Below are 14,153 nucleotides of genomic sequence, written 5' to 3' on the forward strand. Positions count from 1 at the left end.
CCGATCTAGGCAGAGACCACTATATGATACACGTAGGTAAAGGTATGCCGAAACAAGAGACTAGAACCTTTCGGTGCACTGACTGGGACCTTTTTAGGAAAGTTAAAGCAAGGAGACCAAAATCGGAACCGATAGAAGCGGGCAGACAGTCCTTCCAGACCTGGATCAACCAGCTCGAAGAGTACCTCAGGGAGGCCACTAAAGAAATTAAGACCGAAGAAAACATAGAGAGTATAGACAGTAGGCTCGCGCATCTGATCGAGGCCAAACAATCCATCCTGCAAAGATGGAAAGCGCAAAGACTGAACCGAAAGCTCAGGAAAAAGATAGCGTTGCTAAACAGACAGATCGAGGAGCATTCGAGAACGCTCGTGAAACAGCAGTGGGGCGAAGTTTACCGCTTGGCAGACGGCAGAATCAAACATGGTGGCAGTTGAAACATCCTCAAACATCTATTGAATGAGAGTGACACTAAGTCAAACAAGAGAACGGCAATTGCAAAAATGGTACATCAAGTCAGCCAGTACGCGACTCAGGAGGTAGTCGTGAGAGAGCTCGAGGACAAATATCTCCCGCCCAAACAACCGGGCGATGGCGATGAACGCGTGGAGTACATGGGAGGACCATTCGAGAAAATGGAGCGCGATTTCACCGAGAGTGAGGTACGGGTCGCCCTTCATGCTCTCTCTAGTAAATCGGCAGCCGGACGCGACGGTATTGCCAATAAACTCTTAATGAATCTAGACGATGAGTCGATCACTTTCTTGACGGATCATTTCACGGAGTTGTGGAGAAAGGGAGACTATCCGGAAGAATGGAAGATGGCCAACACCATCCTCATACCAAAACCGGGTAAACCGCTCTATCTGGATAACCTACGTCCAATCTCGTATACATTGTGCATAGGTAAAGCTATGGAACACGTTATTCTTAACAGACTCACTAGATACGTCGAGCAAAATGACATATTCCCGTATAACGTGATCGGTTTCCGCCCCGGACTATCGACTCAGGACGCCATGCTCCCGATCAAACTCCAGATCATACACGTTAGCCCGGTGCACGCGAGAGCGATTCGGGGACCAGACGTCGAAAAAGCTTTTGATCCCATAGAGCACAAGGCCATCCTCGAAGTCCTGTCCGAGCTGGGGTTGGGCGAGAGGCCATACAGCGTAGTCAAGGCGTTCCTGGACGGTAGGCAAGCGAGCCTCACGCTAGAACTAAAATCGAAGGTGATGAACCTGGGAAACAGGGGTACCCCGCAAGTGGCCGTACTTTTGCCCATGTTATTTAATCTAGCAATGACGAGAGTCGCGAGGAAACTGGAGAGTATAGAAGGTATACACTTTGCAATATACGCCGATGACATAAACATATGGAGCGCCAAAAGTAGCGTAGGCCAAACGGAGACCAAACTGCAGGAGAGCATACACGCCGTGGAAAGCACGCTAGGCGAGATGGGACTAATCTGTTCGGCGGCAAAGTCGGAGCTTTTGGTCCTAAAACATCGGCGCAGGGGTCGAAGACCCAGGGGCTACGTCCCCGGGGAGGAACCCAAGATTATCTTACGCTGTCACGACGGATCCGCGATCAATCAGGTGGAAAAGATTAGAGTTTAAGGCTTCCACATAGCAGCGGGAGGTACAAATCTTAATGCCATTCAATACATTTCAAACAAGACGGACCAAGTCATCAGGTTACTAAGGAGAATCAGCAACAAACACAGAGGCCTGGGTGAGGACAGCGCTCTAAGGCTAGTGCACGCGTTCGCTCTCTTTCACTTCACCTACGTGGCAGGTCTATTTAAATGGTCGCAGGCCGAGCTGAACAAGCTAAACACTATGATCAGAAAGGTTAGTGAAGGCTACCCTAGATATACCCATCAGCACCTCGAACGTGAAGCTCATGAGCCTAGCCGTGCACAATACGATAGAAGAGATGGCGTAAGCGCAACAGATGGCGCAGCAGGAAAGACTGACGGAAACGCGAGCGGGCATGCTTATACTCAAAGCGATAGGGACAGACTCCAATAGATCGATGAAACCGAAGGAATCCGAGGTAGAATTGAGCGCGAACCTTAGTGATGCGATTAGAACCACACCCCTCCCGAGAAATATGCGCCCGGAACACAATGTTAGCAGGATAAAACCGAGAGCGAAAGCTTTGTTGAAATAAATTGAACAGCTAGGACAACAGGCGGCCCTTGTAGACGCTGCCTGGGTCAAAGGCAAAGAGGCCTACACCGCCGTGGTGGTCGACAGCCGGGGCGAGGTACGGGACGCCGTCACCATCTTCACTAAGGACTCCACGGTGGCGGAGCAAGCCGCGATTGCTCTAGCCATCAGGAACCGTAAATGGTCTTTCATCTATAGCGATTCCAACGCAGCAATTAAAAGCTTTGGCAAAGGCTATGTAGCCGGGACTGCGGCTAAAATTATCGACAAGGTCGAACCTATCAAAACTGAAATCCGATGGTTTCCTGCACATATGGGACAAGTGGACGAGACTCGGCCCAACCTCAACGAGGTGACGAACGACCTGGCACGAGGACTTGCTTGCCGTGCCGGTCAGAACCGAACCGAAGCCCACTACCATTCCAGGGAGCATAAAGATCACTTACTAACTTACAACGACATCACTAAATGTTACTGCTTGGGGCGTAGGCAATTCCCACTGCCACACGTAAAATTGAACAGGGCTCAGGCAGTCACGCTACGTTTACTGCAAACCGGCACGTAGCCCACTCCATATTTCATAAATAAAATTCGCCCCAAAAGAGAAATTAGGAAAGAATGTAACGTGTGCGATGGCATCACTGACATCAGACACATGCTGGCGGGTTGTCCCGCGACTCTCGCCGACCCCGAAGAAAAATGGCTTTACTGGCACAAGATGATATCAAGCTCTTCATATCAAGATCAGCTACGGGCGGTCTAGAGGGTCCACGATTACGCCATAAGGCTCGGCCTGCCGGTGCCGACGTGGACGCGGCCCGCCTAGGTCTGAAAAACCGGGCTTCTGGATACTGATAAAGTTTTGTGAATGAATGAATGTTATTATGCAAACGCAAAAGCGGTAACAGGGAAACGGTTTGAAGAGCGATTTCTTCTGTCATTCTTTTTTCCTTACGCGGAAGCAATGCTCTTTTTGTGGAATAGTAGGAAATTAGAGCTTTATCTCTTCTACTATTTTCTTTGATAAGATATACCAAACGCGCCCTGCTTGCACGCGTCACTTCAGCTTGGCCGACGCTGCCTTGAACCATTGCAATATAGATGTTCCCATGTGCTGTAGAGCCCGACTTAGGCCCTTGAATGAACGGGCCCTAGTGCGGCCCGGCTTAGTAGGTTCACCCTCACCACGGCCAGCCTGTGGCACAGGCTTGGACGGGGCCGGCAGGGCTCTAGAGCATTGTACAAGTTGTTGCCACTACCAGTGGTTTTAATTCAAGCGAAACTCAATGAAATACAATAATCCCTTAATTTAATCCAAAGGTTAGCCAATTTGATTCGCGGGCCAGTGAATTCAACCCAAGCGCAGCATCGGTGAAGAACCTTGAAATCTCGTTGCAAGTGAAATGATAACAGCATATTACGGGTTAAGACATTTCCTTCAAAACCGACGCGCGTATAAATTGTTTATGACGGCGGTTGACGTTTTAGGGCGCAGCTCTAAGGAGATCGTGACTGCGTTGAGCATAAGCGTGCCCCGTGAGCTTAGCTAAAGGAACATGGAGCGCAGCTGGCCACGAAAGAAGGCGACAGCGAAGACAGTGTGACGAGGTAAGCGGAAGAGGAGGGTACAACGAAAGCATGAGGCAGGATTCGCAGCGTGAGAATATGGCGAAAGGGTGAGGAGAAAAGCAGGAGACTGCGATGGCGAAGAGAGCGCGAGGAGCAAAGCGCTAGAAGCCACCTTGAAGCATCACCAGTTGGCGCTCACATCCGCGTGGCAGCGGCGGTGCCGGCCCTCGTGGGTAAAGAAAGAAAATCAGAAAGCTCGCTTTCGCGCACAGCGTTCACCTCAAGTGTTTTCCGGTAAAATATACGGTTGCATATGCTGCAGTTTCCGCGAGGCTGCAAATCTATGGCGGACCTATATATAGCGCCGCGCGTCGCTGCTCTGCCATTCGGTGCGCTGATCGGTGTGATACCTGAATATATCGCGAAATAAGAACACATAAAGGCCTGCATTTTGCATTAAGTTGTATCGTAATGGCCAGTGAATTTCGGAGAATCATCGGTGAAGTATCGTAATCGTCGGTGAAGCCAATGTTAGCTGCATATTATCGCTCAGCGGAAGGCACGCCTTTCTCTACCGGAAGTGTTTTGAAAGTTATCGTTAGTTCTATCCGTTGTCTGTTGTCACCGAACCAGGGGTAATCTATGCAGCACACGAATCGTGTATTAATTTCTGGAAAGCAGGTAGGCACTAGCGAGTACGCTTGAACTTTGGGCGAGTCATGTAGAAAAGTCGACGCGCTTGACACGCAGGTAAAATTTTCGGCGAGAGACAGTGTGCTAGCTGCTATCATTGCCATGAGTGTTTTGTTGGCCACACGTTCGACAAATATGGCTGTATTCGTAACTCAGTTTCGGCATTGCGCCTTCCTTCATCGTCACTTCAGTGCGACATCTCATGGAGGTGCTTCTTTGTGTACCAGAAATCCCCTGCGAATCCAAATGGTCAAGACATCGTCAACGTTGCCATGAGCCATCGAGCAAGCCGCAGGCTGCTAAAGTTACCGCCGTAGCATGGATTTCTACCCGGGACATCCAGGAAGAACATGGTCAAGTGAACAGCCGGAATGCCTGCACCGATGTCCTCGATAGTGCTGCAGGAAGCCAGAAAGTCACCTATCTTTCTCATATCATTTGCTGAAGACAGAAAGCTGGCTGGAGACATGCGAAATGATCCTCATTACATCACCGACTATCTGGCCGTAACGGAGTAGGGACCCCCTGGACCTTCCTTTTTGCCGCTGAACCAACCGTACACAGGAGCAGCTGTGAGCGCTTCTTAAGCTTATAACCGGAAAAGTAAAGCCGCAAAAGATAAAGGTGGGGTTGCTCTTCGTCTAAATACCGAAAATCATCCGACGCTGATAGGATCGACTCAACCACATAGCGTAGAAAGACGTCGTAGCCCACAAAACAGCATATAAAGAAGACCTGACGACCCTGCATGCAATAAGAAGCCAATACCTTTGCAATGGGGGACAATAGGAAAGCGATAGCCAGAAAGATGGATTGAGGTTCTGATGTTGTGGTAGCGCTGATATGATGAGTTGTTAAGAAGGAGAAGCTCGGATTTCTACGGAGCAGGAGACAGGCCAGCCGTTGAGAGAAAGGAGCCGATGAGATCTAGGTCACGTTGCAGGGTGTCTTGTACGTGACCAGGAGAACCATAGGGACACCAGATGGTGATATTGTCGGCATAAAAGATGTGGCGTAGGTCAGGAATTTGGGCTAGTTGGAAGGCGAGAGGGGTTACAACAAGTTAAAGAGAGTATGAGAGAGAACCGTACCCTAAGGAGTGCCACGGGTGAGGGGGAGGGAGTCGGACAGTCTGCTTGAAAGAGAGCTACTCGGTTCAAGAGGACGGAGCGAAGATAAGAGTACATGCGGTTGCCGCAGCCCAGGGAGGAATGTTCTGACAGCATGTGGTCGTGGCATACACCGTCGAAGGCGCTGCGGACATCAGCGTTTACAAGAGAGAGTACCTTGCGGGGTGTGGGTGAGAGAAAGGCGTGCTGGAGGATCAGCAACATGTCCTGTGCATAGACGCGGCCTCAAAAGCTGGTAAGAGAATGGTGGAAGAACTCTCACGCCTCGTGAAAATCAGAGAAACGATTAAGGGCCATTCGCTCACGGATATTGCCAAAGCACGACGTCAGGGACATTTCGAAAGTTGGAAATGGAGGCAGGGTTGCCCGGATTCGGGATTATAGCAATAAGGGAGGATGTCCGAGAGCTCAGCAAGCAACCGCTCTCCCAGGCATTGTTGACAGTCCGAAGGAGAAATGCCTTGGCGTTGTCAGGAAGGTTGCGGAGTGTAGTGTATGTGATGACTCCTCACCAGGAGCCGAGTGAGTAGCATTAGCAGCCAGGGTAGCTTCGAGCTGCGGGAAAGTGAAAAGGCGATCCAGGTGTGGGACAGGATAGCCCAAGTAGGCTGGATATGAATGTGTGAAAAGGGGGCGATAGATATACAGAAGTGAGCTTGTCAAAGACATCGGGCGGAGTTCTCTGAGCGAGGACTTTTGCTAGAGTGGGAGCAAAGGCAGGCTTAGCACCTAAGAGAGATATAAAAAGGGACCACGTAGGTCGTGAGTGCAATGCGGAGTCGAAGTCGTCACAAAGCGCTGTCCCACGAGAATGCTCGAGGGATACGCCGTGGGCGACTATTTCGGCCCGCACAGCAGCAATCCGCAAGGAAGGTTGGGTATTTTGGCGGTTCGGAGCGGAAGGAACGTTGGAGCCGTTTACGCCGACGTCATAAACAAAGAAACTGAAGATCCTGGTCTGGGATCGGGTGACGTGAACGAACGTGACGGCTACTGGTGGAAACCGCTGTCGAGATGCGTTACGTCCACTCGTCGTAAGACTCATAGCAGGCGGAAAGATTAGTGCGAAATGTGTGCTCGCCAGTATGAGTGGCTGGGTGCCATCGAGGGATGTGGGAAAGAGATGTGCAAGTATGAAAAAGAAAGTGGTCTCTGAGAACGGTTTCGGCTGTGACCTGCCGGTGAAAGGAAAGGGAGCCCCACGAGAAAGTGAGGTCGGGCGTCGTGGAGTGCTGCTGTCAGACAATGCCCGCTCGAGTTGGGGAGCCAGGAGTATTAAGGGTGAAGTGGCGTTTCTGGGCAAGACAGTGGTAACGGCGGCCAGGTTTTGGTGTCTGGGGGTAGCCCTGGAGCGTGTGAGGAGTGTTAATGTCGTCCGCAAGGAGGAAATGGGTAGTGAGAGGATGGGAATGAAGGAACTTGCCAAGGCGGTTAATAAAGAGGAGGTGACAAGGGGACTGTAGAAAGACGGAAGGGCGGGTGAGTTTGGTAATAGACCACAGCAACAAAATATGGAGGCTGGAAGTGAGGTCAAGTGGTTTGACGAGGACGTTTCTGCGTGCGCAAATTGACGAAAGCGGTATGTCGGTCGTGGCATGGTAGTCGCGGTAACCTAGGACGGTGCAGGCCGTCCGAGCCTCCTGGAGAAGAAGAAAATAGGGCAGGAAGGTGTGCGTGAGGAGGTACTGGTGGAGGAGGCTCTTACTGTGGCGAAGGTTTTGGCAGTCCCACTGCACAATCTCGAGGTCATTTCCACGGGCCATCTACGATAGGATAGAGGTACAATAGTTTCCGTCTACATGATCGTTCTTTTTGGCCGGGGGGAGTGGCTCCTGGAGGGAGCGGCGAACAAAAGCGAAATATTCCAATTGCTCGGATTTCGCTTGGTGGGTAGTGAGAATATGGACAATCAAAGTTTTGAGCTGAACTATGCGACTTTGGTGTGCGGTGGTGCTGGTTTCGACCAGGTCAGCTAATGGGGCGACCAGGGCGTTAGAGGACAGGGTGGTGAACGTGGAGAGGTGCTCATTTAGCTCAGTAAGATGGGATGTAAGAGATGATGTGGTTGTCTGGAGGATTTGTGTCGATGTGTGGATTTGTTGTAGAAAATCGTGGGAGATGCGCTGTTGTTCGCGCTTGTGGTGTTCCAGCATAGTAAGCCGGAGATCAAAGGAGCGGTTCTCATCATGGCGCGGCTATATTAGCGGAAATAAAAGGACGCTGGCATCGAGGGCCCTTTCACTGTACCCGCGTAAGAGCCCGGTGGTGATGGGGTCGGAAGTGAAGAAGATGCATTAGCGGAAGAAGAGGCGGAGGAACGTCTGAGCTGCATGGCCCGGCGCAAAGTTGTCTGACGGAGAAGCGCGGCTTTAGCACACTCGCGTTGCTTAGCAAGGAGGAAGGGGAATGTGGGGTTGAGAGAAGGAGCGGCGCGACCGTTGGGCCTGGTGGGCCCGCTGGCCCGTAAACCAGCACAGTCATAATTCTCTACGATCTTGAAATTCACTTGGGAGTGAAATAATCTTGCAAAGGGCGAGTTTCACAGAACAATGCGCAAGTGTACATGAAGTTCGCGTGTCTGCGATTGAGTACAGTGAAAACGACACGTGCATAAATAAAACTTACGCGTGCAGTAGGCCATCATTTGCAAAGAACTTCGGCTTTTGACTTTCGTGGGATAGCTTCAGAGCCAGTGATCCAACATGGCGCGGTGTCCTTCCTTCCTCTTGGTACAGCCTCCGAATGTCATTTGCGCTGAACAAGCGCACAATTTCCCTCCGCCCCGGCAGCTGCTGCACCACAATGGGGCCATACCTTTGGTACATATCCCACGCAGCTCCACTGCCATCCCGAATATCATACCGACCTGCAAGGACGATGAACATGTCAATGGACGAATGACGCCTGCAGCCGTGGTAACTTAAGAGCTCACAATGACAGAGTCAAACTGTGAAGAGTGTTATACAAGGTATGGTTGGCAGTATATCTAGAGACGCTTCTACGATAGACACTCGTGCGCTACATGATGGAGTAGAGGTAGGAAGCAAAATTTTATCAAGGTGGAAGCCTCAAATGGGTCATGTGCAGCAAAATCAAATGTCAGCTGTCATGACACCGAACTTCATAGAGAGTCGAACCCTCGACATTTGTTGGCAGTGGAACCCACCACCTGTGGGGTTAATTGAGACGAAGTAAAGTCCCACAACCTTTCGTCGTAGTCGAACCGACGACCTTTTGTGTTTAGTAATAAGAATTAGGTCATTAATATCTTTAAAAGATCGCGTGAAGCCGACGCGGAGAAGCATCAACACGGCAGGTGGTGTTATGGCAAAGTTTAATAAGGCGCAGTTAAGATATCGTTAATTAGGGCATTTGAACGTACGACATTTGGTGGTAGTGGAACCCACTTGTGCGACAGCCGACCATATCTCGAAGTACGATTTCAATTTACATCGTGGAGGTCGAGAGGAGGGAGCCGAACGCACGACCTTTAGTGTTAATTAGGGCGAAGTTAATTGCGGCACTCGAACCCAACCCGCAACATGGAGATATGCGTGAGCCGGTCATGTCTACAAATTGGATATCAATTGACATAGTGAAGGTCGAGCGTCGAACTCACTGCTAGTGTTAATTTGGGCGAAGTTAATTAAGATATAGCTAATTCAGGCAGTCAGACCATGACATCTGACGGGAGTCAAACGATTGGTGGCAGTAGAACCATGTGACCTTTTGTGTTAATAAGGAGGAAGTTCATTAAGGCACAGTAAGTTAGTGTACACGTTATTAAGACACTCGCACCCATGACCTTTGGTCGGAAAAAACAACAGGAAGTATCAACGAGTTCGAATAAAAATGCCAAGTATTGTGAGGAGTATGTCGTGAGCGCGCAGGCTTTCGCTTTTATCCTCTTCAGTGTATGTTAAAGTGACTGCCAGCGTTTTCGCCAGTGTTAGGTGAGATGAGTAGGCGTTGTTTCTTCAGGCCGGCCTGTTTGTCTTGAAGCGATGTTGGATGGCGACCTATTGAGTTCGCTATACGGCCTGCAGTTGGGTGTCCAGGCAAGAACTGAGCAGCACTACCTCCCGTGCTTCAAGTGAGGGAGAGACGATGTGGTTAAGAGAAGGCTTGTCTTCCTCGCAGTCCTATAATACCTAATGCAGTGTTGCTAGTTCCCCGCAAAATCTACAGAGTGGGCTTAATTGGTCGGAGTATGTGTGTACAGATATGTGCGGGCTTGGGTAGGAGTTCGTTCATAGTCACCGCTATGTGATTTCTTGGTGTTTGATGGGGCTACACGTGTGCTAGTGCTTTTGTGCGTCTGTTTAGGCGATAATATTGTCTGATGTCGTGGTATGCACACAGGCCTTCACTGGGTTATCCAGAGTCATCGCTCAGCTTAAGAATCCTCGAGCGCTTTGATGTGCCTCTTCGTTACAAGGGTTTTTCGCGTGTGCCAGCACCGATAACAATTCCGTTGTTCTTCCTTCAATGTGGGCGCACTTTCTTTACAAGATTCACATGGTTCGAATTGCTAGTGGACCCTCTGCAAATTTGTTTATGTCTGCTTTAGAATCACATAAGAAGGTCCGAGAGCTTCTTGAATCAATGGCTAGGGCTATGGCTGCCTCCTCTGGGACTTCTGTCCTTTTGGTTGATGTCGCTGCTGCGGCAACTTTCGCTGTGTTGGTTAAGGTTGAGCCTGTTGTGGCACAGGAGGCATATGCAACCTTTGCGTTAGAATATTGTGCTGCTACTGTGCAGACGGCCGATGGGTTTTCGCCGTAGGTCTTGTGAGATGCTTTTCCTGTTGCTCTCCTTATGCCTTCGCGGTGGCCCGAACGCACGTTCCTAGATAGGATCATTTTTCTTATTTCATGCGGTATTAGTGTGAATCTGCCTGCGTCTAGGCTGACGTGGTGTGGTATCCACCGTGCTGTTCGCTAAGGTTTAGTCGGTGGATGTGTGCCGTTGTGTATGCTTCAAGGAGCACGTCTGTGGCGTTGTGTAGGCTTATTTGCATGTTTTTTTTTGTTTGAGGTGTAGCGTTATTTTGTACGCCTGGGGGACTAGGCAGTGTTGTTCTGCTTCTTTGCTCTTTTGCAGATGTACGTACAGCAGAGCGTGTGTGAGGCGGCTAATGAGTAGGACTCTCGTGAGTCGACCCAGGTCTTTTTCTTTCATGCCTTGCTTCCATACGCTTATTCTAATCGGGAGTCAAGGCTTATGGTTGAGCACTGTGTGTAGTTTTTCAATGGTGTGCCCATTTCCTCGGTTGTTTTGTATTAGCATATCTCGTATGCGCACCCTATCCACTTCTATGACTCGTTGTTCAATGAGGAGGAATTCGATAGTTGAGGGCGGGGGGAGGGGAAGGTTTCATACTTTTGCCCATTCATGGCCGAAGCCTATTTATTTACGACATGGGTACAAGCTGCAACATTACCTGTATTCATGTGCAGGACACTCCTATGTCGCCCGGAACGCTGCAATCAACCTCGCCCACCAGAGCTATGCTAGACGTGACCCAACAACTGCGCGTTTCTATGAACTTGATGGGATTACAGAATTATCTTGTGACATTGGAGCAACTGCTTATTTTTATTTTTGTTTATCCGCCTCTCCTTGTTCTTTCATATGTTTGTTGCTCGCACTTTGTTGGGTGGGAGGGGGAATATATAACGATGCACAGATAGACCGTGAACAGAAAGCGTGGAAAAGAAAGAATAAAGGCACTGTTCGAACGGCCATGTTTTTGGACGCCCACAGCCTCCTCCTCACGTCATACGCGTAATTGTTTCGGAATTCGCACAACTAAAAGTCAAATAAATCGAATAGAGCAAGTGGCAGCGCGATTTCTCTGCAGTTGCAAGCTATTGATAGTGGCAGATGTTTTATTCGAGAATAGTATAAAGCCGTGTAAGCTAGCCTTACACTTTGCCGTAATTACGCGTACGACCTACAGGTATCACTATATATCACTTTTACAAACTGGTAATGATGACTTTCCGGTGTCCTCGAAGAACTTAACGTAACACAGCGTACGCATGGATTGCATGAAAGAACATGTAATTAGAACAGTAGGGTAAGCCTTAGTAAAACTTTACATTGTATCGGTTGATTACGGCCTTGAGAGAAGATTACTTTTTCAAGCTGTCGACATCCTTACACAGCCATGAAATGCAATGTCTTCTTAATTATTTGGGGGCACGGAATGCGTCGTACCCTTATCAAGTCAGCAAGACGCTATATTTTTTGTTTTAAGGGCAGTTATTACTTAAAATTTATTGTTAAATAAGCCTTTGGAGATAATAAGTAATCCTTTTCATTCTCCCTTCGTGCGGTATACTAACCGCAACAAAATTTTACCTGCTTTCATGGGAGCAGCGAACGTTGCACTTTCCACATTGGGCCGAAATGGCGGCAGCATTCTTGGTGATGCGCACACGAAGAATAAAAACGTCTAATTCTCACCCTCTTTAGAGTGGATTCCATATTAAAACGCTTGGAAGCGTTATCGCAGCGTTATACAAGGATGATTTGATGCTTCTTATTGCGAATGCAACTACAGGAACACTCCAGGCAAGTTTTGGCCGTTGCCCTCACCGTGATGTTCCATATAAAGTCGAAGTGCAATAAGATCATATCGCGCTTCTAGGTGCTTCTTGCTGTGGATGCGAGGAACGAGTCGTACTTTGGTCCTAAATATAAATCATTGTGTGCGATAGCAAATGATTAGACAGCTGTGCGCAGTAACGTTGGTAGTTTTATCAGCTCTGCAAGCGCTCCAAACATCGCTCGCTCACAAAATAAAGAACCACGATGTCACGCACCCACAGTCAAAAAACTTGAAAGACGCTTAAGCTTCGCCTTTAAGAGTGGAACGCGATATCATTTAAAGATCCCTGGCTGCTTCTAACGCTTCCCGGCAGCTGTAGCTTACGTAACCGTAATGTTTACCGGGAAATACTGGCGGTGAACGAAAATTCGGCGCGCACGGATCCTTATTGTCTCCCTTGCGTGCGAGAGGTAAAACGCTGTCGCTCAGCCCCGAGCAGATGCAACCAACCTTGTCGAAAAGCTGTGCGCGCACGTAATGTCCGTGCGTGCTCCTGCGTACTGCGCATGCCCACTGTTGCCTCCACGGGTTTCCAACCACATGCGGAGCTCTTGCGGACGCCCAACTAAATCTGTCTTATAACCGCACCGAGCTGCAGTGCGTCTCAATCTCTCTCTCCCTCTCCTGAGCAAGAGATGTAGACAGCGTTTTATTTATTGCCCGAGGTTGGCAATTCCCATGGTACTGGGGCAGGACGTTATGGTCCGTGAAAACATAGTGTTGGGTTTGGCAAACGGCGGTTTCTGAGTTACCTGCACTCCTAATTTATCGCAGCTTGCTCCTGATTGTCTTTCTGCGCACAGCGCTAATGACACCGCCACGTTCCCATTTAACTCTGCTTTGCTACCTAAGGTACTGGAAACTGTAGAGAAATGATCGTTTGAGAATGCTCAGATGCAACAGTTCGTGTGCACGTTGGAGCCGTTTGCAGCAATTTACAGGGAGACATTGTTCAGCCGGAGGAGGAAATCTTTCCCATTTCCCCTTCCAGAATTCAACAAGAGAGTCAGGCGCTGAACTACAATGAAATCAGTGCGAAAAACAGGATAAAACAGCTTGTTCTGGAGGTATGGTGAATTTGGAGGAGAGAGAGATAGATAAAAGATTTATTTGTAATGAGATGGGATGACTTCCTCGTAGGGTGCAGCCCTTAGTGAAATAAAATTTATTTATAGGGGTTTACTTAGGGGCTACAGAACAGGTATTCAGCTTTAACTCAGGAAGAGGACCTTAGTGTTGAAGCAATGAACGACAATCTTGTGGGCATCATTAAGGAGTGTGCAATGGAAGTCGGTAGTAACTCCGCTAGGCAGGATACTATCGCAGGAGACGAAAGATCTGATCAAGAAACGCCAATGTATGAAAGCATATAACCCTACAGCTAGAATAGAACTGGCAGCACTTTCGAAGTTAATCAACAAGCGTAAGACAGCTGACATAAGGAAGTATAATATGGATAGAATTGAACATGCTCTCAGGAGCGGAGGACGCCTAAAAACAGTGAAGAAGAAACTAGGAATTGGCAATAATCAGATGTATGCGTTAAGAGACAAAGCCGGCAATATCATTACTAATATGGATGAGATAGTTCAAGTGGCTGAGGAGTTCTATAGAGATTTATACAGTACCAGTGGCACCCACGACGATAATGGAAGAGAAAATAGTCTAGAGGAATTCGAAATCCCGAAGGTAACGCCGGAAGAAGTAAAGAAAGGCTTAGGAGATATGCAAAGGGGGAAGGCAGCTGGGGAGGATCAGGTAACAGCAGATTTGTTGAAGGATGGTGGACAGATTGTTCTAGAGAAACTGGCCACCCTGTATACGCAATGCCTCATGACCTCGAGCGTACCGGAATCTTGGAAGAACGCTAACATAATCCTAATCCATAAGAAAGGGGACGCCAAAGACTTGAAAAATTATAGACCGATCAGCTTACTGTCCGTTGCCTACAAAGTATTTACTAAGGTAATT

General features: G+C 48.8%; 1 protein-coding gene across 1 annotated transcript in view; it reads right to left on the bottom strand.

The window, feature by feature from the left end:
* The window catches only part of LOC142564073 (putative cytochrome P450 301a1, mitochondrial), an 84,709-nt gene that overhangs the window by 51,087 nt on the left and 19,469 nt on the right, over positions 1–14,153 (bottom strand). Inside the window, exon 2 of the mRNA XM_075674903.1 lies at positions 8,192–8,432. Coding sequence (XP_075531018.1) covers positions 8,192–8,432 — 241 coding nt within the window. The remainder of the gene's footprint in view (positions 1–8,191; positions 8,433–14,153) is intronic.

This window comes from Dermacentor variabilis, chromosome 11, assembly GCF_050947875.1.
Source record: "Dermacentor variabilis isolate Ectoservices chromosome 11, ASM5094787v1, whole genome shotgun sequence".
NCBI classification, from domain to species: Eukaryota; Metazoa; Arthropoda; class Arachnida; order Ixodida; family Ixodidae; genus Dermacentor; species Dermacentor variabilis.